Genomic DNA, 25298 nt, shown 5'->3' with positions numbered 1-25298 from the left:
TTTCACTGTCATGCTGACACATGGAGTTTTGCTCCTTTGTGAATATTGTGCAGGGTTGTCATTCCCACTTAGTCATGAGGGCTCCGAACAAGAGTGGCAGTAGAGGGACTAAGGGAAGGGGAATACCTGCCGTCTGAATGCCTGTCCGGTGCCAACACTTACCCTGATTCTCAGCACACCCTCAGCCTCACATATATCCCCTGCTCATGGATACTAGCACATTTTTATGGAGTGATTATTTTAATCAGCGGATTTGTTTAATGGGGGTATTTCAGTTTCCATTTGAGGAGGGCCACCTGTCCTCCGTAGGTCCTGACCATGGCGCCCTGTCTGACTGGTACTGTAGACTCTGGAAGTCGGGGTGAAGAAATCCTCGGGCCACATCCGGATACCTTATTCTCAGCCTCAGGATATACAGGAATTCCTCAACAAGGTCTAACAGTTCTCTCAATGTTCATCCTTAACAATGGAAGTTTTGGGGACAGGAGCGAGAGGAGATGACACAACTTAAGTTTAATTTGGTCCTAACACTTCTTGTTAAAATATTTGTTAAGTTGTAAAAGAAATATGCACGTTAGAAGAAATGCAAACACGGAAGAAAAATAGTTAGGGCGGAGGGTGAAAGCCCAGGGTAGGGTGACAGGGACAGAGGTGGGTGTGGCACACATGACTTAGCGAGACTTGATTTCTGGCTGAAACAAGCTGCCCATCCACACGGACCTAACACGTGCCAGCTCTCACACTAACCCTTCCTGGACACCACTGCTCACCCTTGTTAAAATACTGGAATCTGTCAACTAAGGGAAGAGGAGAAAGGGTGGATTTCACACCTCTGTGCCCTTTATAAAACAACAGCCCCCCTGTCATTTGGGTTCTCAAAAGACATCTGACCGCACTAATACGCTTAAAGGATTGACCATGAAAAACAGGCCCCTTGGGTGACTAGTAGGTACAATGGTAATTAGACTTCATCCCTTCGAAGCTTTACAAGATAGATGGTGCCATTTCTAGAAGGGCTGTGAAACACGATAGGATATAGGCTATAGGAAGGCACGCACCTATAGAACACAACCAGGGGGAAAAAAGCAGGGGGAGGTAATAGCTCAGTGGTAGAGTGCATATCTAGCATGCATGAGGTCCTGGGTTCAATCCCCAGTACCTCCATCAAAAATAAGTAAATCTAATTACTAATCTAATTATTCCTGCCCCCCCCACCAAAAAACTATAGAACACAACCGGGAGACTGTACAGAGGTGGGGATGGGAAACAAGCATTAAGGCACCCATGGTGATCCTTAGGCATCACTTAAAAACTCAAGGGGGAAGCCATAGCTTAGCGGTAGAGGGCCTGCTTAGCAGGCACCAGGTCCTGGGATGAGGTCCTGGGTTCAACCCCCAGCACCTCCACTGAAAAAGAAAAACTAGAGGTCAGGGTGTCTGGGGAACCGCCTCTGCCTATCCCCAGCACAGCCGGGCCAGGCCCAATTTTCCAATTGACTCAGGAAAACTCAGACATTAGGGTTGGAATTTTGTTTTCTTTTCATAATGTTAGACACAAAGAACTCCCCAAGTATTCAAAAAGGCATTATTGAAATATGCATGAGGTTGAGGGCCCGCCTGCTCAGAAGGATGGCTGAGAGCAGCCCCAGCTGTAGACGCTTGCTTCTCCTAAGACAGGCCTTCGGGGGTGGAGGTCGGGGGAGGAGGGATAAACTGGGATTTGCAGATACTAACTATATAAAATAAACAAGGTCCTACTGTAGAGCAGAGGGAACTATATTCAATACCTCATAATGACCTACAATGAAATGAAAGCTGTACACTGGAAATTAACACAACACTGTAAATTGACTATACATTAATTAAAAAAAAATTTAAAGAGGCCTTCTCCTCACAACCCTCCCATTGCACAGGTCCTGCCCCTCAAGGCCACCTAGGTGGGCTCCCCTCCCCTCAGCTCTTTAGAGCTCCATGAAGCAGAAAGACCCACGCTAGGATGGCAAGCTGGAGACCCCTCCTGACCCCACCCCCATTCTAGCTCTCCCAATCCTCCTGACAAGCAAATCCAGCCACATCACACAAGCTCTACAGAGGAGCAACTCTCAGCCTTTGCTTCTCCAGTGACCGACAGGTGACTTGCATCTGTGAGCCACTCCCAGGGGCCTAGTGACTGTGAAACCCTAGCTGGGTGCCTGTGACTCCACCCCCTTTCCTCCCACTTAAATGACAGTATAAGGATAACCTTGAATTTGGCCTAATTTTACACATTCATGTGCTTTAAACATTTTTTTTTTTCACTAGCACTGTATCTGGCAAAAGACCTCACAATCGAATGAGTCTGGTACAGAACACACAGGAGAGGCTGGGGCAGCAGGTTTCAAAAACTCACTTTATTCCAATGTGAAATGAAGACGTGATGGTTTAAAAACAAGAAAAAAGTTCTTGATCAGCTGTGGGGATGCTTCGCTTGCTAGCTCACACCCACTCCCTTTGAAACAAGGTGTCTGGACAGACCATACCCATAAGCAGCTCCCCGCAAAGCCACCAGGCAGAGGCCCTAGGCCGGGGAGAGATTCCTCCGGCTCAGGAGGGTGGCATTTTCCCCCAACCCATCAGGGCTCCCACAGACAGTAGGCACCCAGCAGGGGGACAGGCAGGTGGGGGAGGAGGAGCCAGGGCCACCACCTTCCACAGCCCCCTCCCTGTCACCCCCAGAGCTCCTCTCTGGAGGTGCTCGGGTAGCCAAGAACCAGGTAGGGAGCTGGGCTCCACAAACAAGTGACAATCACTCCTGTATCTGTAACTTCTCCCCTAGGATCCATGATTCAGTTCCCCAAGCCCTCCCACCCACCCCCACTGTGCGTTAGGCAGCTGAGGTTCAAGGGGAGAAGGATACATTCAGACTAGACCCCCAAAGTCATCCCCAGATGGGGTGCGGGAAGTGGGGAGGCAGCACCTCCTGCTGGGCCCAGGGGAGCCAGGGCTGGGGCTGGGCACAGGGGTGTCTGGGGAACCACCTCTGCCCATCCCCAGCACAGCCGGGCCAGGCCCAAGCATGGGAGCAGAGCCGCTGCGGCTCTCAGCCCGCCATGAAGCTAAAGTGCACCCCAACCCTCCAGCCCTGCACAGAGCTCTGGCTCCCCATCCCAGAACACAGGAAAGCTCCCCCTGTTGGCTTCAAATCTGGACTTTCAGCCAGGTGGGGCCCGGGGGGTAGTGGCAGCAGAAGCAGCAGCCATAACGTCAAACATACAAATGACCTGAGAAATCTCATCTGCACGTCACCCGCTCAGAACCGGCTCGGGGCTATGTACACGTCCGGACGGACGGGGCAGGGCGCGTGGACACACTCGCATACACTTGCTGGAGAATGGGGGCCGAGGGGGCACCTCCCCCACCACGTCCCGCTGGGAATGGACGCCCGCACACTCCATCCATGTCTCCGGTGAGGCCTCTGCATCGTATATTCACTGAACTGGTGCAAGAACATCTTTCAGGGGGGCAGGCAGGCCAGGGTCCCAGGAGGATGCAGGGGGTGGGGGGTGGGGTTGGAAACGTGGAAGAAAAGGGACTTGCTTCCTTTCTCCACGTGCAGGGCACGCCCCCTTCTCCTGGAGTCTGGAGCACTGGGTAACGGGGCAGCTGACTGTCCGTCTGTCTCTCCCTTTCTACCCCTGCAAGCTCGGGGAAGAAGGGTCCCTGGCAGCCGGGGGCTGGGAGGCTGCGTCCTCTGGGACCCCCGGTGGCTCCGGCTCAGTGGCCATGGGCTCCTCGGCCTTATCCCCGTTCTTGTTGGCCTCCTGGAGCTGGTGCCGCCGCGCCACCTCAGCTTTCAGATTCTCCAAGTCTTTTTGGCTGAGTAGAAGGACGAGGGTGAGAATGGGTGTTAAGAGTGGGCCTGGGCCCTCTGTCACCTTACTGGCTTTGCTTAAACGTGGGACAAGATCAGGCTCTGTGCTTTGTGCAGCGAGAGACATGTGTGGAACAAGTCCTTCCCTCCTCAAAGCTGAAGGGGCCACGAATGCAGGGAAAGCAAGAAGTCCAGGCTCCCAACAGCCTCCAGGTAAGGCCTGGCTCCCACTCCGCCTTCACACCCCATTCAAACCCGCAGCACTCTGGCCGCTCCTGCAGCTGGTTATACCCAGAAAACGGGCATGGATGCAACGCACAGCAGGTAGGCTGTGAATCAAACATTGAGCTGACCAAGCCCGAGCCCCACACGGCGGGGAGGGACCCAGGACGAGGGCTCACGAAGGTAGCACTGTTTTTGTCAGAGTCACACGGGGACCCTCAGGGCCCGCCCAAAGGCATGTCCCTGCACTGGAAAGAATGAAGCCACACTTTCTGTTGACGTGGACTGATGACCAAGATAGATTAAACACAGGAAAAAATGTCTATGTGCATGGTTTGCTACAATTTTGTGCCAACCTCCCCCCAGATTACCCAGGGGAACATTATAGATCCATATCTACCCAATTATGCAGAGTATTTCTCAAAGGATTCACAAGGAACTTCTCATCACTGACTATACTTCAGTTTTTTGGGGTTTTTTTGGGGGGGGATAATTTGGCTATATTTTTTATTGTTTTTGAGGGGGAGGTAATTCGGTGGCTGTACTTTTTAATTTCGAGCTGTGTCAATATATTATATATTTAAAAAAAACACTAAAGGCCGACTTCCAAACTGCAGCGGGGCGCGGCTCACCTGAGAGGAATGAAGAGGATGCCGTTGATGACGTTGAGCTGCTCCAGGACGCTGGCCATGCTGGGGGCTGTGAACTGAGGGTGCCGGGAAGGTGAGCCCCCGTGGGCACAGAGAGGCAGGGGCCCCACCCAGCCCCGCCCGGGGACCTACCTTGAGGGGCGGGATGTTGGCGCTGGAGCCATTGCGGTAGATTTCATTCATGGTGCGCTGCAGGGCCACGGCCTGCTGGGTCAGGCACTTGAGGTACTCGGAGCTCTCCTTGGTCTTCTCGTGGTCCTCGCCCAGCTGCCGGGGCGGGAGGGGTCAGCACCGCCCATGGACCCTGCCCTGCCCACGGGCCCCACCCCGCCCCCCACAGCCGCCCACCTGAGTCTTATAGATGGTGTAGCCTTCCTTCTCGTGCTGCAGGGCTGACCGGAACTCGGCTTTGCTCTCATAGACCCGAGCGACGAGATGGTGGCTGCGGGGAGGGGGTGCGGGAGCAAGGGAGGGGCATGAGTGGGCCAGCGGGGCCTGATGGGGGTGTGCAGGCCACCCTAGGTCCCGCTCTGGAGTCTATCCTAGGGGAAGGTGCAAGCCCAGGGCTCAAAGAAGAGATGGAAGTTGAGAGAAATCTCCTCAGGAGTCAGATGGAAGTCAGAGTGCTGGATCCCAGGCCCGCCCGGCCCCTAACCCAGCACAGCCTCACCTGAGGGCCACCTTGAGGGACTTGGGCCCGTGGTACTTGGTGCTGACGGCCAGCGCATTCTCCAGGAAGCGCAGCGATAGGTCATACTCCATCACTCCGTGCAGCACCAGCCCGATGTTGTTCTGGGGGCAGTCGGGAGGGCCCTGGTCAGCTCCCACTCCCCTGGAACGGAGGCTAGTCCCGCTGCCCCTCCCCAGGACTCACATCCAGCAGTGCCATCTCAGGGTGGTCCTCCCCGAACACAAGCAGCATGAGGTAGCGGGCACGGTACAGCAGGCTCAGGGCCGTGGACAGCTGGCTGCTGGCAAAGCAGTACAGGGCCAGGTGCATCTGCGGGGGCAGCGGGGTCAGGCCAGGGCAGCTACGGCCCCACGCCCCTGTGCAGGCCCCGCCCCTGGCAGCCACTCACATATTCCTGGATGGTGTTGGGGTGCTCGATGCCCATCACTCGCTCACTCATCAGTACAGCCTTCTGTTGGTTACTGAGGGCCTGGGAGAGGTGGGGGGCTGTCATCCCTGGTAGCACCATCCCACACCCAGTCTGCCCATGGCCCATGAGCCTCCACAGCAGCTCAGCCTGTGGCTGCAATTTCTACTTTTACTTTGCACAAAGGCAGTGGAAAAGTGGTCAAAATTCAACTGTTGTGACCGTGGAAGTCTATGCCCCACTCTGAGACTGCTTCATTTTTTAAAACACTCATCTTAAGCCCTTTACCCTCTACCAAAACCTATGCAAATATATACATACACATCTAATAAAACTGTGCAACAAAAGAAGTATGCGTCATAAGAAAAGGCACACACAGACGAAAGGAAACAAGAGTCTGTGGCTGGAAGGAGAGTGGGGAGTGGGGCACCAACAGCACGCCTGGCACAAGACACAGCCTCTTGAAGCCCCAGGATGGTTACAGGCAACAGCAGAAGCTTCCAGCAGCTTCATGTGGTGCTTACGAGTGCTCCGTGCTAGAATCAGAATTTATCCTTCCCTCCTCCCTGTGAAGGGAGGTCCTGGCATCACCCCGATGCTGTCCATGGGCTCTGTAGCTCTTCCTAGGAAACAGCCCTCAGGTGGGGGCTGAGGGAAGTCACACAAGCAGGACAAGCTCTTCCTTGTCTCCACATTCCTCTGAGGGCCCCAAGATAAGCAGCACCCCAGGCCCTAGACAGGGGCCGGCCTGGACTCCCACTTCCCACTACCCTAGGGGGTGAGAACACAGCCCCAGTTCCCTCGCTCGCCTCCCTCAATGCCAGGCCAGGCCCTGAGGGTATGCGAGGCCCACCTCTGCGTAGTCGCCCATGATGTAGTGGAGGCGGGCGAGGAGGCGCAGGCAGGCGCAGATCTCCACGTGCATGGCGCCGTACACGTTGTTAAAGAGGTTCAGGGCCTCGCTGATGAGCTCGCAGCCCTCCTTCAGGAAGCCTGCAGGCACCCCGAGGGTGAAGGTCAGGGCCAGCCCGGGGGTCCCTCTCTCCCCTGGCCACACTTAGCACGCACCCTGCTGTACTTTGGCCTGCCCGCTCTGGAAGAAGTGGAAGGCGTCCGAGGCCTTGGGGTTGACGTGCTTGACCACGGGGAAGATGTTGAGCACGTCCTCCTCCGTGAACGCGGGTTTGTGGCGGCTGTCGAAGCTGTACTCCTTCAGCAGGATCTGGGGGCGCAGCCCAACACCACAGGCAGCCTCAGCCCTGGCTCCAGTGGCCGTCACAGCCCCACCCACCTCCCCCAGGGGCTCTGAGACCCTGTGGGACCCTGTGAACCCACCTGGATGCCGGTTTTTAGGGAGATCTCCCGCAGCAGCGTGATCTTCTGCAGGCCGTACGTCTCCACAGCCTGGTCCACCGTCTCACTGGGAAGGCGTGGTGGGTGGGTCAGGGCAGCCCAGCACCCATCTACCCCTTTTCCACAGCTGCCTTTCCACCCGAGCACCCCCTCCCAACTCTGCTCCCCACTTCTCCAAACAAATGGTCCCCCAAGGCTGCCCTCTTTTTCCTCCCCTGTTCACCACTGGAGACCACAGAGGACCTGGACACTGTCCAGGAGCCCAGCGCCCCTATGCCCACCCCAGCCGCACACGCACCATTCAAGGCTGAAGTCAAAGTAGTTCTTGGCCTCCTGGCAGATGTTCTTCCAAAGCTCCTGGGGGGTCATGACAGCCCAGGCTGTGTTATCTGCTGCCCCTGGGGGCCGGTTTCTCCTCCTCCTGTTTCTCTTCTTGGAAACCAGCTCATCAGCGGGCAGGTGAGCCACAGGGTTGGGGTAGGAGCTCAGGAAGCAGTTCAGGAAGTGGCTGATGGCAGCCGAGAGCCCCGAGAGCTCGACCCCCTGCGAGGGAGGTTGGACTAAGGTCACCACCCAGGCTACCCCAAAACCCCTACAACCCGGATTGGGGAGAGGGTGGCAGTACCTGTAAGTATGTCTTAAAGATGTGCTTGGCAGACCGGGTGATGAGCTCTCCAATGCCGATTTTCTATAAGATTTCAGAGAGGGGAGTCCTGGTCAGGCCCCAGACCTCCATCCTGGCCCCCCATCTCACAGCTGCCCTGGGCACCACTCACGTAGATGTGGTCCAGCTGGTCACGGGCCGGGCTCCGCAGCACCAGGTCCAGCACCTTGCCCAGGTAGCGCATGTTGATGCCTCGCTGGCGCATCACCTCAGCCAGAGTGGCCCCGTCCATGGGCAGCACCGCGTGGTCGGCACAGTCTTTCACCTGCGGGCTGCAGCACGTCAGGCCCCCCCAGCCAGCCCAGGCCCTCTTCCTCCTGCTACCCTGGGTTTTTCTGGGGAGCCCACACCATCATGGGGCCCTGAAGGAAGGAGGGGACTAAGACCCCAACTCCCAGTTGGGAAGAGGGAAGGACATGAAGCAGCCACAAGACGTGAGACCTTGTTCCCCAGTCTTCTGCATAGGCCACCATCACCCCTGTGACTGTTGGGCCCACCCTTCAGGGAGGCAGGGATGAGGGAGCCCCACAGGTGACAAGCCCCGTGGAGCAGCACTGGCTTCCCTCTGATAGCAGGGGTCTGGAGCAGCTGGCACAGCAGACTCGGCTCAGAGACTGGGGGACAAGCACGGCTCCTGAGCTCAGGGCTGCTTTAGCAGGAAGCAGCTCCCGTCGTCCACAGGGCCTATGTACAAAGCTTGTGAGGGCGAACAGGACAGCGCTCCCACCCTCTGCAACCACCAGTCACAAGGGGACTCGGAGGACCAGACCGCTAGCTGCCAGCCCACAAGGGTGGGCGTGCAGAGCATCGCCCTTGGCTCTGTGCCTGCCATCTCCCTTGGCTCCTCTGGGTCGGCAGCTGCATCTGGGCAGTGGGAACAAGGACTTCACCCTGCCTGTCTCACTAGTCACTCCTGTGAAGGGCCCACCAGCTTCCAGAGCAGAGATGGATGAGGCCCCAAGGTCTGTAACAGCACCCTCTGCGCAGCTCCTTGCCCTGCCCCTGCCCTCACCAAGCCGGGGATCTGGCAGGAGAGCAGGAAGGCAGCGGCATCTTTCAGCAGCTGCTTCTGGTCCCGGACCTCTTCCTGGCAGGACTCAGGGAAGCGAACCCCTGCAGGAGGGAGAGCAGAGGCTTGAGCTGGGCGGAAGGGAGGCAGGGGCCGGACAGATGGCAGCATTGGAGTGCGAGCAGGCCCACCAGCACTGGGAGCCGAGAGGACCACTCGCCTGGTGAGAAGATGTCAGGATTGAAGCGGACGTCGAAGGCTGTGCTGCTGATGGAGCCCACCGCCTTGCACGCATTGCGGATCACCTCCCGGCTCCGAGGGTCTGCTGTGGAGACATGGCCCGCTTGGTGGCAGCCCCCTCCCTCCACCACTGGGGTGGTGGCCCGAGCCTCCCCTGGCCTGGGGCTCCCCCGGCAGCCACAGCGCCCGACCTGTCCCATCGTCTGAGGCGATGGTCTCCGCCAGCTCCTTCACCTTGGCCAGGCCGCTAGCACTGCTGCCCTCCTCCTCGCCTCCCACCTCAGGTGCCGGGGGGTCTTCAGGCTTGGACATCGAGTCCGGAGGGCTGCCATTTTCCAGTGACGTGGGGTTCTCCATCTTACTAGCTTTCTGCTGCATCAGCTGCAGTGCCGCAAGCTTCATAAAGAGTAGGTACCTAGAGCACAGCGGATGGGGCAGAGCAGGGGATGGGAAAGGGGTATCTAGAAGTTTCACTGGCCCGGCAGCTTCCTGCTCGCTGTGGGCACCAGAGCCGGTCCCCAGCTCCCGCACTGTGGGGGTTAAGTAACGTTGGGGCTGGACACCCTGCCGGCCCGGGGACACATCCTGCCCAGTGTGTGACTGCCCACAGATACATGCACGTGACACCCAGTGACTCTACCAGGAGGCGGCAGGTCACAGCAAAAACGGGGATCTTCCCAGACAGGAAGAGGACAGCTGGGAGTGGCCTAACAAGCAGGCCAGGGCTCTTGAGAATGACAGGAACCCCAATGGCACTTAGAGGGTGAGAATTACTCGGAACCCCGGACTTCTGACGGGCTGACTCCTAAGCACTAAGTACCAGCGGTAGGGACGCCCCCTGCCCTTCCTCCAGGCCCCTTGCACTGGGAGGTTCAAAAACACCATGTACTCCTTAAGGGAATGGCACTGCTTCCACTGAAAACCACTTGTCTAGACACATGCTAGTTTTTAATCCCACAAAGCTCCTAGATGCCTGTGCTGGGGAGCCTGATGCCAGTGGGTGGGGCTGGGGCTGGGAGGACCGAGGCCAGAGCTCCTCTTCACTTTCTAAAGCCTCTCCCATTGAGGATCAGGCCCAGGACCACACCCCAGCAGGTGCAGCCGGCCACGCTCGCTCCCCACCTGTGCTCCACGAAGGCGTCCACCAGCTCCTGGCGCAGGCAGCAGAGCTTGTGGCGGTGGGCACGGGGGAAGCCGGCGCGGGTGCACTCCTCGGGCAGCACCTCCCCGGGCACGGGCAGGAAGTTGAGGTCGGGGGGGAAGGTGCGCAGCAGGTCGAGGATGTAGTGGCGCCCGTCATTGCCAATGATGCCCTTGCACTCCACGGAGGAGCAAAGCTCCACCTCCTCGTCCCGGTCGTTGAGCACCCGGTGCCTCAGGATCTTGAGGGGACGGCTGGTGCGTTCCAGAAGCTCCAGGTACCGTGGGTGCGACACCACCGTCTTGCCAAAGTCAATGGAGCCGTAGATGACGCTCTGCTCCTGGTCCCGCTCCAGGATGCCGGGGATGATGGATTGGGCCGTGACACGGTAGCCGCGGTAATCCACCACCACCGTGCCCAGCGTGTACAGCCCCTCCACATCCACCGCGTTGTACGTGCGCACGCCATTCAGGTCATTGGTGGGCGCCACATAGGCCGCCACGTCCCCACCAAAGTCCTTGTAGTGGTCACGGACATCAAAGCCTAGGCTGAAGAAGATGTTGTTCCAGATGAACATCTGCATCTTGGTCTCCTCACTGGGGTTGATGGCCATCACGTTGCCATCAATGACCGCCATGGCGCCCCGGGTGGCTGCCGCCGTGAAGTCGCTGTGCACCTAGGGGGACCGAGGCCAGAGGGTGAGAGAGCCGCCTGGTCAAGCTCACCCAGAGCTGGCAGAGGTAAGCAGGACAAAGTTCCCTTGCCTTAGGAAAAGGCCAAGAAATCCACATTTTGAAGAAACACTTAACTGCGAGACAACAAAGCTTAGTGATTAACAGGGAGTGTGAGGACTGGGGCGGGTCTGGGATCCACCAATTATGTGCCAGGTACACTTGGCCAGGTCACCTCCCAGACCTGTTTTCTGTCTATAACACAACAGTGATAAAAGTATCAACCTTTCTGAGGTGTCCGAAAGACTCGAGGAGGTAAATATGCAGCACCCAGCACAGCACCCAGCAAAGTCTGTACCCAGAACATTTGAATCTTATTTTTACCATTATCATCTCTAGGCAGTAAGATTATAGAAGATTTTTAACCTTTTTTGAAAGCACTATTTTTTCATCTCTCTGTTACAGCAGAAGTGCTAATGACATCAAATTAGGGCATGTGTGCCCAGGTGAGGGTCCCACTGAGGGTGTTTTGGGAGGAAAGCTGGAATGGACCTTGTCACCCAGCCCACCCTGCAGGCAAGACTCTAAATCTCAGAGAGGCCTGAAAAAGGAGTTGGGGGTGCTGGCTGGGAGGCACGAGGCTGGCAGAATGCCCTGCAGGGCTTCCTCCTGTCCACAGGAAACCAGCAGACTGGAGGCTGGCGGGCACCTTGAATATCGCTCTTTCTCGCAGGAGCCGCTCAGGCAGGTTCTTCCGGGGCAGCTCTCGTGTAGTCTGCAGCTCCTCGTTCCAGTCTCGGGTCTGCAGAGGGACCAGGAAGGGAGATGCCCAGTCAGCCTGAGCCCCACGCTCTGCTCAGGGTAGTCCCTTCTCCTACCTCCCCGTAGACAGCCCCACAGGTGCCCAGAGCCGGCCTGGCCCCGCCCCTACCAGGGGAATGGAGGGGGTTGCCTAGGGTGGGCGGCTGTCGCAGGCACCTGTCCGGGAATGTGCTCCTCGTAGCCTAGCCGGGAGGTGTAGGCGTCTTCCGCACGCACACAGTCCATGGCATGCTCCGCCTGGGGCGCCGTCCAGCTGTACACCTGGAATGGGGTGGCGATCCTCTCGAATGGATGGCGCTGTACCCTGTGACAAGAGGAGGGGAAATGGGGCAGCCTGCTGAGCCTAGAGCCCTGCCCTGGGCCCCTTCTCCTCCAAGACCCCACTGGCTCCAGCATCTCCCCACTGAGGCCCCACCCTAGAGAGTCCGGCACCTGTCGGAGGTCTGCTGTCTCCCACTAACTAACCACTGTCTGGAAGGCAGCTCCGGGTGCTGGGGCACAGCTCTGGACTGGCCAGTTCACCCACCCTCCGTGGGATGTGAGATGAGGGATGGACAGGTGAAGCACTACCTTTTCTTCTGCAGTGCAGCAAAGTTTTTTTTGAAGGTCGGGCTGATCTGGTTGAGCAGCTCCACTAGGGAATGGCTGAGGAAGCGGGGGCTGGCAGGCTTGGGGTTGAAGTGGTACGCTGTGGATCTGCAGGGAGAGGGTGACCACTGCACAGGGTGGCCCGAGAGGCTGCCCACCGCCCCAGAGCGGGCCCACACAGATACTCACTGGTTCAGGTAAAAGCCCCGAGTGGATGCCGTGATGCTGACTTGCCGGTCCTCGGCCGTGATCACAAACAGGTACATGAGGTCTCCGTGCATCTTGCGGTTCCCAGGGGGTGGGTTCCAGCCGCTCATGGTGAGCACTTTCAGGCACTGCAGGGGCTACAGGAATGGCCAAGTATGAGTGGGCCAGGCCTCCTGGTGTGGCAATCCCCTGCCCCACCAGAGATCTGCTCCAGGAGTCCCACCTTCCAATCACGGTTCTGGGGCTGCAGGGGACACAACGGCCGCTCCCGGCTCCCTGGAACAATGTACTCGGGTGGTGTGCAGTCAATGGGGTCCATCTCCAAGCCCTTCTTCCGCTTCCCGCTGTCTGAGGGACCAGAGGCTGGTGGTCAGCACAGGATCAACCACCTCCCTGCCTAAAGTGGCCCCAGGCTGGGTGCCTCCAACCCCGCTTCCCCCCACGTGGTAAGGCTCAGCCCTCAGTCCCTTTGCTAGTCCCTGGCCAACTTGCTCCCGGCCCCTCTGCCCAACCACCAGCCCCAGTGCCTCCTGCACCTCCCAGGTCGCCATCAGTAAAGACGCTCAGGAAGGACAGGGAGTTGCAGTCAACCCCATTGAAGGCATCAGACGGGTCCAGGCTCTTGAGCAGGTCTCGAACGTGGCGCACATGGATGCGGGCCTCTCTTACCGTGTATGGCTCTGTTGGAGAGGCAGAAGCAGGGCGTTAGGGCCTTGTTCCTTGCAATGACCTGCCCAGCAGATAGAAGTCCGCCATGGCGCCACCACAGGTGGCCTTGATTTTCAATTTTAGGCTTTCACAAAGAATTTCCACTATGAACACATAAGCTGAAATTCTGCTTTCAGTACACACACCTGCCTGCTGGTGGGCAGGGATCCTTGTTTGTAAAGAACTTTCTGTCAAAAGGCATAAGAAATGCCTCTGGGAGTGCACACAGGCCTTGAGGAGCTCGCAGAGCCCCCTGCTCTCTGGCCATGAATGTCACGAGTGGGCAGGCCAGCAGGATGGCTGGCCCCCTCGGCCTCAGTCCCACTCTTCCAGGGCAGCCCTCACCTGGGCAGCCTGAAGACTTATAGGACCCCAAACTACAACACTGCCCGCCAACATGCATTTTGAGAAATTTTAATAAGGGCTCTTTGGGGGAAGGAGGGAGGTTCCGTGATCAGATAAGTCTGAGCACAGTCGGGCTACATCTTCCCCACATTTGCTCTTTAGCTGACAGGCCTGGAAACTCTGAGCCTGGTCTCCTAGGAGACCCAAGTTCATGGGATCTTTTATTTTGCAAACAAACCAGCCTCCCATGCCAGCTGACTAGGCCTGACTTCCCTAGTCCTGAGGTGTGAAACTTTAGTTTCCTTAAGAGATTGAACTTTTATCTCCATAGAATTTGACAGGGCTGATTTCAAGCCCTTGCTTGGTACTATTCGTGTGTGTGTGTGTGTGTGTGTGTGAGTGTTTTTAAGTCACGACTCTGATATTTAACCCATGAAGTTGAAGGGTGCGCTTGAGAGAGCCTAAGAAGCAGAACTGTGCTCCAATCCTGCCTATACAAGTTCAATGCTGCCCTGAGCCTCCACGTGCTCATCTGTGACACAGATACCAAGATACCAGCAGGAGGCGTGGGGTGGGTGCGGAGGAGCATGGGGGTGGGTGCTGCCTGGAAACTTCCGGACAAACCTTCAACCACACGTAGCACTGAGCCCTCCTGCAGCCCCTCCACGCTGCGCAGCTCTGAGAAGTGGTCCAGCATGTTGCCATCCAGGTGCAGCGAGAAGCAGGTGCGGTGACACGTGTCTTCACGGTCCATGAGCACTTGGTGGATCTCCTGTACCATCTCCTGTGGGGACACCTGCCAGGGAGAAGGCCCCACCCACGCAAGTGAAAACACTGCCTTCCCCAGTCCAAAGGACCTATGTCCCTAAAATCAATGTCCCAAATACTATTTCCCCTTTTTTGGCTTTTATTTTAAATTCTAGGCCCTGCCCACACATCTCATGCCCACCTGCACCTTCGTGTGTGCCGTGCAGGGAATACACATGTGTGCAGGACAGCCTGGGCCTGTTACCCGCAGGCCTAAACCATTCCTGCAGACCAAAAGCAAGCCCTGAGCTGAGCAGCAGGAAGTGTAAGGACAAGGAAAAGAAAATAGCAATCTTGCCTCCTCCCTGGTCTAATGCCAAAGTTCCCAAGGCAAAGGGCTTCCCTCTTCCAGAAGGTGTACTCTGGGGCTCAAGTCTGTGGGTCCAGATGACTTAAGAAGACCTGGCTTGGTTCCCCAGTGAGTAACCAGTTGGCAAGACCTGTAAGTTAGCTCTGTCCTTGGAGACCACCCAATACCACTCTCCTCTCAGGAAAATGGTAAAACCACAGCCAGGAAGATTACTTACCTGAGGGCACAGAGCAGAAGGCTGGGGAGCCCTGGGACCCTAACAGTACCCAGCCACTACCATGTGGCTCCCCATACAGGGCTAGCAGCCCCAGCTGGGACCTGTCCCCTAGTAATGGGGCAATGGCAGAGCCTGGACTCCCATGTCCAACATGCTGAGTGACCTTGGGCAAGGCACAGGACCTCAGTTTCCTGCTTGTAACATGGGGCCAGGATGAACAAGGGCAAAGCTGGGCTTTCCAGCCTCGTCCTCCCTGACAGGCTTGGGCTCTGGTCCCTGGCACCACCATCTCACCTGGAGGGAAAAGGGCTCAATCCCAGGAGCCAGGATCTTCACAGAAAAGCCCGTGTCCTGAATGACAATGACTTCCTGTCCAGTGGTCTCCTCTCCCGGCTCAGCCTCATCCAGCCCATTTTCCCGGGGGGGTTCGGCAGCCCCCTCTTCCTTCTTCAGGCTCTCGGGGCAGTCTCCATTTAATAGCATGACTGATGGCAGCTCTGAGGGAGACAAGGAGCTGAATCAGATAGGCCTCGTTGGTGAGGTGGGGCCGTCTGCCTCACCTACCAGATGGGCACAAGCCCTAACAGAATGGCATCTGCGTGTCCTCCTGAGACTCAGCCCTACCCCAGACTCCAGTCCCACAGTACCCGGGCACACAACTTCCCTCAGTCCTGGCCACTCCCTGTGCCCCTCCACACCGCAGGCCCTCCCAGCCCATCTGCTCCTAAGCCCACCAGTCTGGCATCTGAGCAGGCCACCCAGACCACTCTCCCCAGAGTCACCAACACCACCCTGAGGACCAAACCCAAGGGTCTGCTCTGGCCTTATGCACCTGGCTTCTCTGCAGCACCGCCACCACTGCTCACTTCCTCCTCCTCCCTGACGGACGCTGACATTCGTGGTCCTCCCCTCCAGCTCCCCCTTCTCCCAGCAGCCCAAGCTGTGGGTGTCCCTGGGCCCAGCCTCTCCTGTTCCCGTCTCACCCTCACCCATGACTTCAAACGCCCTCCTGCCTCACAGCTCACATGACCAATCCAGGCCTCGCTCCAGCTTTTCAACGTTTGCCATTGCTTAGGCCTCACCAAAGACTCATCTTGTCAGCATGGAATTTATCTTCCTCCACAAACTAGCCCCTGCTATGTGAACACCCTCCCTCCATCTAGTCACCCAATCTAATCTCCAAACTGGTCGCAGGACCCAGACTCTGCAGCCACGGCCCTGCTGCAGGCCACTTTCCCTACTTCTAAGCACCGCTTAGAACCTTCTAATACTCTCCACTGCTCACCAGATCCAAGCATCTTAGGCCAATACTCTCAGGCACCAGCCGAAAGCCATCTCAGCTCCTGCTAGTTCTGGTCAAGGTGCAGCTACACCAAAATGACTCAGAAGCCTGAGAACAGGCCACTCACATTCCCTCCTGCCTGTGCTTTTGTTTACGCTGGCCCCCACTTACCATTCCACCAAACTCCTTCTCATCCATCAAGACCTAGGTGAAATAAACCACCCTGAGTTCTGACTAAAGTTCTGCTGACCCCAGACAGCTGAAGGACCACGTCCCCACTGTACCCAGAGCATGTGTCCTGCTGCACTTGGGGGGGGGGGCTGTTCACACCAGCAGCTCTATTTTCTTCCTTCTGTCTTAGCAGCACTCAATAGAAAGGCACTGAATTAATGAGTTAATTACTGTAAATGTGTCATTAAGCCTAACATTTGTGAACTGCAACCAATTCACATGCTGTGGGGGACAGAGAAGCAGCAGCTTCCCTTTGTCCCCAGGCACTTAGGGGAAGAGAGAAGCGCCTCCCCCAACCCAGGGGAACAGAGAATGTTCTCACATTAAACCCTCCAGCAAAACAGGCCTTCCTGGTGCTCACCTGGCCCACAGGGCCTTCCCACCCAGGGTCAACCTGGCAGCCAAACTGGCCCCTTGCTTTTCTGGGAGGTCCAGACAGGTCAGCTCCCCTAGATCTGCTCCAGACCCCAGCCCATCCCCTCCAGCCTTACCTCCTCTTCCCAACCCAGCTGTGAGGAGTGGGGATGAGGTACGTTTCTCCAGACCTGTGTGGGCTCTACTCAGACCCACCAGAAACATGGAGCAGGGGCCTCAGGAAAGGGGAGAAGCCCAGATAAGCACTGCACGAAGGGCACAGGGGGAGCCATGCCCTCTTCCCGCATCCCCTCAACTTAGTGATAAACAGAACCACCAGGAGCTCAGATAGTCTCCTCCTTCCCCCAAATGAGGATGTCTGAGGCCCAAGAGTTCAGAGCCTTTGTCCAAGGGTGACAGCCAAGAGCAGACCCCAGATTCCCATCAAAAGCCCCACCACCACCACGTGGCTGCACTGTCCTCAGTCTCGGCCACTGTGGACCTGCAATGACTGTAGTTACCCCCGCCCCACACCCCTCTTCCCCAGCACACTTCTCCAAACCTGAGGTTAATCTCCCAAGAACCACAAGGACCTCTCCTTCCAGTGAGCCCAGAGCCCCAGGCAGGGTGACCTGAAGCCCCTGAAAAGTGAGCCCCAAAGGGAGAACTTGGCCGACTCCATGACATAGTGGACAGGGACAGAAGGGTGGGAGAAGAGCGGTGGGTGGTCAGCTTTCAAAATGCAGCAAAAGAAATGAGTCCTTGAGAAAGGCTTTGCTGGCTGGCAAGCCCTCAGGATGAGGGGAGACACAGTAAGGGGCCTCCACCCAATATGGAAAAGCAGCTTTGAGGTCTGAGACCCCAGAAGTGGGAGGTCAGAGACCTGGACTCAGACAGGTGGCCTGCACTCCCTGAGTCTGGGTCAGGGGGATGGAGAGGAGGGCAAGGGTGGCCACAGCTCCTGCTCCCTCCCCCGCCCAGGGAGCCTGTCCAGAAGGCACCTCAGCAACAGGTTCCCACCCCAGGGGGTACCCAATCCCCGATCAGATTTCAAAGGAATATGGCTGGTTCCTAGGAGCCCCCAGTCCTCCAGGACAGCCCGCCTTGCCCCTCCTCTTTCCTCCAGAGGACCCTGAAGGTCTCCCTACTGCTGGAGCAAGGCCAAGTGATCTCCCCACAAGTGGCCAGCCACCTGGCTCACTGCTCCCACAGCCCACCTGATGTGGTCGGTGGCCGCCCTCTCCTGGGTTCTGGAGTCATAGGACTTCCATGGCAGCGAGACAGCCTGCTCTCCGGCTCAGGCCCGGCACTGCCTGTGTCCCTCGTTCTGGCCTCTGCCTCCACCCTTACCCCCATGCAGCTGGTCGGCCCAGGGCTGGAGATCCGGCTGGCTTCGGGTTTCAGTGGGGCCAGGCCTGCCGGGGTGGCCCTGGGAAGGGCACACTCCCCCTGCCTTGCATCCTGCTCAAGGTCGGCCAGAAGGACGGCTGTGGGCCAGGAGGCCCCGGTGGCTCCAGAATCCCAGGTGGAGCTGCCACCAGTGCTCAGGCCCACCTCCCTGTATCCCCCCAAAAGGGGGTCACTGCTGGTGAAGCCGTTAGGGGAGCAGAATCCAGCATTTGGTGTACCTGGGCCCCTCAGGATTGAGGGCCCCAGGGACTGGCTGGCAGGGGCGGAGTCCAGCAAGGGGGTCCTCTCCTCAGCCCCGACCCCAGTATGGGTGGGCAGGACAGCTTCAGCCAGTTGCCGGCAACAGCTGGCGCAGACCCGGGCCCAGGCCATGAGGTGACCGCCCCCTGTCCATCCGCTGCACTGAGCACCCTGCCGGCCTCCTGGGTCAAGTGGCTGGCTGGGGCCTCTGGCACGTGCTGCCCCCTGCAGGTGACCTGGCAGCTCTCCCCTTCATGAGAGTCACTAGTTCTGGTGGGAAGGGGGATGGGGCCCCAGACTAGCAGAGGACAACTGCACCCGTGCCCCAGGCCTCCAGTGCCATCAAGAAGCTGGCAGGCTCGTCTTCCCTTCCCAGCAGCCCCTGCGCTGCAAGGAGAAAACCAAGTCTCTCCCCTGGGAAAACAGAGCTGGCAGCAGGAGGCCAAAGGCCGCGCGGTGGTGGAGAAGAACATGCCCAGCCTCGCCAGGGCGCCTTCCCAGGGCCTCTGACTTGTTGCCAGGGCCCAGTCAGGGCTGTTTTGGCGTCCATACTAACCAGGGTGGGGGCAGGGAGCCAGGCTCCCTCCAGGCCCCCTCCTATCCCAGGCAGCCCTGAAAGGCTGGGACCCAGCCGGCCCTCAGCACCTCCACAGCCCCCACCAAGGGTTCCGGCCAGCACACAGTGAACAGACAGAACAAGGCCCAGGCCCAGGCAGAGCCCCTCTCCTCCCACCTCCCTCCCCAAACACACCCTAACCCTCTGGAGAAGGGAGTGGGGCAGGGCAGCCTGGCAAAGACCACTTCCATTCTGGTTATCACAAATCCTATGCTGCTCTAGGCCCAGCCCATAGTAGGTCCCTCCATCAGCTCCACCAGCCCATCTCACTTTAGGAAACTGAGGCTCCAGGAGGCTTGTAAGCAAGCTTCCCAAGGTTGCAGGAGCAACAGGCAGCCAAGCCAGGTCAAAGAAAAACCAGATTCATAGGATGCTCAGGCCTCTTGAGTGCCGCTCCCCAGACTGCAGCACCCACTGGGTCAACAGTACCCCCTTCCTCTACATCCCCTGAGCCTCCACACCCCTGGGCTGGTACCTGTCTCTTATCCTAGGTGGCACCCTGAGGATCTGGGCTTTAGGGGAGGAGAAAGGCAAGCCTCTCAGAATGGGAAAGGGTCACCCAAACAGCACGGCATACACACCCCTAGTCTTCACTGGCCAGACCAGAATGAAGAGGTAAAGCATAGCCCGGCCCTGGCAGGGAGCACAGGGACCCCAGGAACAGCAGAAAAAAAGGAGTTAGAAAAGAAACGGAGGCCATCCCAGGTGGCCCCTGTGTGCATTCCTCAGCCTGGCATGGCCTCACTCAGCAGACTGTGCCAGGGCCAGGCCCCGCCCCAGCCAAAATCTCAGCAGGTGAGGCTCCAGCAGGAAGTAAGGCCCCAGAAGACATATCACCCCAGCCCAGGAGCCCAGGGCTTCAAGAGAAAGGAGTAGGGGCAGGCAGCCTAAGGAAGACTCCAAGGAGGTGGGCATCTCTTGTTTGTCTCCTTCCTGTCCCTACCTAGGCCAGAAGCAGGTCTACAGGGTCTGGGGAGAGTCCAGTGTTCCCTGAGCTGCTCTGCTCAGACCTACCCAAAAGAAGAGCTTTGGGGTCCTGTCCAGGGGCTCCCTTAAACCCCCAAGCTACTCTCCAGCCTGTCAACCCCATTCCCCTCTGCTCTGGACTTCAACTCCAAGAAGCACTCCCCTAGGCAGAAGGAACTTGACACACCACCGTGAACTTGAAAAACCTGACCTTTCTCTTAACTCTTAAAAGCAGCTTTATTCCCAAGGTAATTGACCCTTGGTCTCCCCACAAAAGGCCTTGATCACCTCCTCAAGAAGACTGGAGAGCATTCTAGAGTTGGGTTCTGAGGTCAGAAGTCTGGTGAGAGCCTGCTGGGGGTCTCCATCAAGGCCCCCTCCTTCTTTGGCTAGATTCAGGCCGGCTGTGATTCAAATCCGAGCTCTATGCTAGTTTCCCAGAGACTTAAGGAGCCAACGTTCCACCTGCTAGCATGCTTCCAGTTTCCCCTAAAAGAACGGCTATGCCCTCCCCTGACCCAGGCTGCCCCAGACAGAGCACCTCAGCACAGAGGCCCTCAGAGAAATCCTCCAACAGACTCTCCCCTTACCTCAGCCTCTTAACGTTCATCAGCATATGATCCCAGCCAATGTGCCTCCCCCAGTTTCCTCTGGGACAAGCTGGGGCAGCCTTGGCAGTCTGGCCAAGAGCTGGAAATCCAAATGCTTCCCTCAACAGCTAAATCGCTGTGTGACCTTGGGCAAGTCGCTTCATCTCCAGGTCTCTTTGATAGAGGGGAAATCAGCCAGCCCCGACCTCTACTTATCTAGCTTGCTCCACTGATTCAGAGCCTCATCAGGGTGAAGCTTGGTAAGCTGGAGTCGTCAGCATTTGTCATTCTGCCCAAACCTTGGCCTTCTCCAGGCAATCAGCAAAGCTGCTACAGTTCCTATCCTCCCACCAGCTAACTCTGCTGTGATCAGTTACAGGGTCAGAGAGCCCACCTAACACTGTTCGCATCCTGCCTCACCCAAGCTGGGAAGGGAGATGAAGATGAGAAGTCCCTTTTGTGGAAAGTTGTGTGGAGTGAGGGGCAGGGGTAGGTCTGCACTCCTACTGCCACCCAGGGCCTAGAGGGACACAGCCCAGCCCTGGGGCTCTGAGGAAGGGACTTCCAGACTCAAGGCTGAAGTCAAAGATGTGACAGAAGGAAAAGAGAAAACAGAGAAGGCCCAGGAGAAATGGAGGCAGGCTCCACCCAGGAAAAGCTGCAGCCACTCCCAAAGGCAATGCCACACAGTCCCAAGGGGGGAGAGCTGGGAGCTTGACTCTACACTCATGACCTTTGCCTTAAAAACAGCAATTCTGGGCTGACCCACTTTTCGCAATAAGGCGGGTTAATGATCAAGTTCTGGCACAAACACCACCTCCTGCCAAGGAGTTTGGCTTTGTCCCCGTACACGGGCAGACCCCTAGGTCTGCGGATCAGGCCCACACCTAACAGGACGGCGATCAGAACCTGCAAACTTGGAGTTAAAGCCTTGCTTCTAGGAATCAACCACAGAAGCCCCCTCGGGATGCACATACACCAACTCGCACTCTTCCCACAGACCAAGCCTTAGAAGTCGCAAGCTGAGCTTAATTCGCAGGGCTGCAGCCTTGTGCACAGGGAATGCTTGGGATCCTGACGCGAAGGGGGTGCCTGAGCAAGTGTCAAGTGACCCCAGCGGGGAGAGTTCCCCATGCCCGGGCACGGAGGGGGGGGGCCGTGGAGTCCGTCCGTCTGCGGCGCACCCCGAAACCGCGTGTGCGCGCACGTGTCCCCGCGATCCGGCGCGCGTGTGCCCGTCGCCACTGCCCTCCCCGGGACCCCACGTGCGAAGCCCGGGCCGTAGCCGGGGGCGACAGTGAAGGTGACCTTCAGAGCAGGGGCGTCTGGTGGAGGGCCCGGCGAGATGTAACCCGCCGGGCGCGGAGGGAAGGCGGCGGTCCCCACGCAACCCCGAACCCACCCGCCCGTTTGGCCTGGTCCAGCCTCCCGCCGGGCTGCCCACTAGTCCCGGCCCCGCTCACCGGCCGCGCCTGGCCGCCCCTTTCCACCGGCCTGAGAGCTAGGCTCCCGGGCGCTGTCGGCCGGGGCGGCCGCCGGCAACTCGTCCGTCTTGATGACCATGGCGGCGGGAGCGGGCGTCCAGCTCGGCTGTCTGCGCCGCCCGCCGCGCCACTAACCCAGGTGCCCTGCGCGCCGCTGCCGCTGCGGGAAGGACGGAGTCACCAGCCCACGTGGTGCGCGCTGTGGCCTTTGACCCCCACCGCCGCTCCCTTGCCCCGCCCTCGCACCCGGCCCTGCCCACAGGGGCCCGCGAGGGACAAAATGAGCTGCGCCTCTTTCGCCGTCTACAAACGCGGTAACTTTCCCGAACGCCTTAAAGGGAACGTACCCTGGCTCCGGCGAGAGCGTGGCTTCGGGCTCCCTCGAGGGGCGGAGCTACGGAGAAACGCTCTTGCTATTCGCCGCCCGTCGGGCGGGCGCCTTGACCTTGGGTGGAGACTCGTCTAGGACTCCTATTGCTTACCGTCCCTTCCCCCATTGGCTTCTATTGCAAATCTGCCAAATTACCACGCGGTCTCCAATCCGTTGCCTTGACCCCCAGTGCCCTCCTAACCTAGCTTGCGGTTTCCCTACGAATGGCTGGGGCTGGGGTGCGTCTGGCTCTTGAGGAGGTGGTGGAGAGTAGCCTGGGTCATGGTCAAGGTGGGGAAGTGGTGGGGGGAGGGGCGGTGGTGGCGGGTGGCTAATAGGGATGAAGTGTCAGAGGTGGACCCACCAAACTTTGTCCTGAGCCAAAACGGGCACCTCTCTGCCAGCAGCCTCGACACCTCCCACCAAATGAGTCCTCACGTCCGGGCTGATACATTATCCCCATTTTAGAAAGGAGGAAGCTAAGACCAAGGTCATACAGAGAGCAAGAATTTAGTGGGCCAGGCTGAATCCACAGCCTTAACAGTTTACCATAGTTCCTGTTTTCAGATGTTTGGGGCCTAGTGGGGACTGAGAAGTGAAGTCAGAGAATGCTGCCCAGGTGACATTTTACTAGGTCTTGCCAGTGAGCTGAAGTTCTCCAAGCGAAGAGAATGGGAGGTTCTTCTGTGCATAGGCCCAGGAAGCCATTGGGAAGCACTTAAGGACTATTCCAGAAACTAATGGAAATTGGGAAGCTGAAGCTGCAGAGGTGGGCTGGGGCGAGCCTAGGACCTCATAAAAATTGCAAAGGAAAGTGGACTTTGTCCTGGAGTACAGGTAATGAGAAGGGAAACCAGTGAATGGCTTTAATTAAGCATTAAGGCAGGAGGAAGGGAGGTGAAAAATGCTCTGTCTACTGTGTGGGGAATAAGAAGGACTGAGTTAGACTAGGGGGAGCTAAGTATGGACTATTGCACAAGAAGGCTGGAAATAAAAGTGAGACCTGACTACAGCCCACCACAGGGAAGATGGATAGTCGGGTGTTACATGAACCTAAAGTGAATTGGATTAGAAATCTGCATCCTACAACCTTTACCTTGTCCCTTTGTAACCTTGAGCAATTCACTTGACTTTCACTCCACTGAAATAAAAACACCTGTCTAGCCTGTCACCTACCTGTTGGGAGGAGATAGTGGAACACTCACTCAGTGATTCACACAGGCTTTAAGTGAAGTTTTCAAGAGCTCAGTGCAGCAGGAAGATCAGAGATGAACCAGACCCAGTCCCCACCAGGAGGTTTCAATCTGGTAGATGAAGAAAGATGCACAGAACAATCTCATGTCTAAGGCTGCAGAATAAAAGCCTTAAAGAAGGCTGTTCTGAGTCTACCAAGAAGGCAGTCAGGGAGGGCTTCTGGGAATAGGCTACTCTGAAGCTCTGAAGGATAAGGATTTTAATAAGCGAGTCAGAGGAATCATATGGGAAGACACAGGAGGGACTCTGGGAGTTTATTCACTCATTTATTTAACTTTTTAAACTTTTTAATTTTATTTAGAGTTTTGAATATAATCACATCGTTCAAATTTCAAAAAGCATAAAAGGGTGTACAATGAATCTCTCACCTGCCCCCAGCCACCTAGTTTCCCTTCCCAGGGAGTTTCTCTTCCCACCAAGATTACCAGTACTTTTATATTCTTCTAGAGATAGCCTTTGCATATAAGACAGTGTGTATATATTTATATTTTTTTTTCCTTTAGTTACAAAATAGTAACACACTGTACCTGCTATTTTTTACCCTGATTTTTTTTACTTACCAATATATTCTGGAGATTGTTCCATGTCGGTACACAAACAGCTTTCTCATTCCATTTTATGGCTGGATATATTCCATCGTGTTGTTGTGCCATAATGCTTTTAACCAGTCTCTCAAACTGATGGGTACTTAGTATGTATCCATGAAAATCAAGGAATTTGGAGAATTGCACCCAGTCCAGTGTAGCTGAAGTTGGAAGCCCCCTCCATGTTGGTACCACTGTTCAAAACCAGACGCATAGCTCAGTTTTAACACTGTGAACAGCAAGCTGGGGGATGGGGAAATAGATACACACAAAAAGCATCCTCCTTTGACCACTTTCTCTATAGTCTGGTGGTCCAATCACATATTAAACAGACTATTTCTTACTTTTAAGCTGCCTCCACCAATGTCTTTTCACCATAGTCTTAACAGCAACTACTTCCACCACTTTCCCCAACTGTTTTCACCATTACCTCTATGTTGTGCTGTGGTTAAGGTGACCGTATGATTTATCATGCAAATCAGGACACTTTTGAGAGTGAAAGTTGGCCCTATTTATAATGACATTGGGACAATAGGCATAAACCGAGACTGTCTGGGCCAAATGGGGATGTCTGGTTCTCAGGTGAGGAGTATAGCAGCTAGACTGGGGGACTTCCTGAAGGCGAGGACCATACCTTATTTATCTGGACATCCCCAGCATCTCCCCAGAGCCTGATGCATCGCAGGTGCTTAATGCTCATCAGTTGGTTGAATGGATGACCCAAGTGTAGGCAGAGCCAAGCTGTCCTTTTGAGGCTTCCACAGGGTTTCACCTTCGACCTCCATTGTTATATACAATACCTGGTCTTTCCTTGCAGATACTCCTTTTGTGTACTGTATGCTTTGACCTTTGTATCCAGAGCTTCAGATCATTTCCATGATGCCTGGCTGAGACCCACCAGATTGAGCCCTGGAGAGGTACCAGCCTGTACCATGCCCTACCTTCCTCCTATATCCTCCTCATGGTCAGGGTCTGTGAGTGCCTACTGATCATTCAGGGTGCAGGTGACCAGTCTGT

General features: G+C 56.7%; 1 protein-coding gene across 4 annotated transcripts; it reads right to left on the bottom strand.

Moving 5' to 3' along the window:
* Positions 1 to 2369: 2369 nt before the first annotated feature.
* Positions 2370 to 22259, bottom strand: CLUH (clustered mitochondria homolog). 4 transcript variants are annotated; one of them, XM_031468553.2, is made up of 26 exons: positions 22053 to 22259; positions 15195 to 15397; positions 14191 to 14362; positions 13050 to 13193; positions 12737 to 12861; positions 12496 to 12650; positions 12289 to 12414; positions 11875 to 12022; positions 11606 to 11698; positions 10207 to 10901; positions 9276 to 9499; positions 9065 to 9169; positions 8848 to 8948; positions 7948 to 8100; positions 7797 to 7859; positions 7470 to 7714; positions 7154 to 7238; positions 6887 to 7040; positions 6672 to 6811; positions 5801 to 5881; positions 5596 to 5721; positions 5392 to 5513; positions 5070 to 5163; positions 4854 to 4988; positions 4704 to 4777; positions 2370 to 3854 (listed from the first exon to the last, which is right to left on the bottom strand). In XM_031468553.2, the coding sequence occupies exons 1-26, from the start codon at positions 22150 to 22152 to the stop codon at positions 3668 to 3670; spliced, it is 4050 nt and encodes a 1349-aa protein (XP_031324413.1). In that variant the 5' UTR covers positions 22153 to 22259; the 3' UTR covers positions 2370 to 3667. The 4 variants fall into 4 exon arrangements, with proteins under 4 accessions (XP_031324413.1, XP_031324414.1, XP_064351886.1 ...); XM_031468554.2 differs by having other exon boundaries at positions 9065 to 9166; XM_064495816.1 differs by lacking the exon at positions 22053 to 22259 and adding an exon at positions 17985 to 18140.
* Positions 22260 to 25298: the final 3039 nt, after the last annotated feature.

This window comes from Camelus dromedarius, chromosome 16 (assembly GCF_036321535.1).
Source record: "Camelus dromedarius isolate mCamDro1 chromosome 16, mCamDro1.pat, whole genome shotgun sequence".
Lineage (NCBI taxonomy): Eukaryota > Metazoa > Chordata > Mammalia > Artiodactyla > Camelidae > Camelus > Camelus dromedarius.
This window is presented reverse-complemented; position numbering and strand designations above follow the sequence as displayed.

Bases quoted from the DNA above. Each gene is read 5' to 3' on its own strand.
- CLUH (XM_064495816.1), bottom strand. From the start codon at position 18,123: ATGGGGGTAAGGGTGGAGGCAGAGGCCAGAACGAGGGACACAGGCAGT. The intron at 9,170-9,275 runs GTCGGGCGCTGT...ATGTCTCCACAG, and splicing joins CGCCTCAGACGATGGGACAG to CAGACCCTCGGAGCCGGGAG. The intron at 7,239-7,469 runs GTGCGTGTGCGG...ACGCCTTCCCAG, and splicing joins TTTGACTTCAGCCTTGAATG to TGAGACGGTGGACCAGGCTG.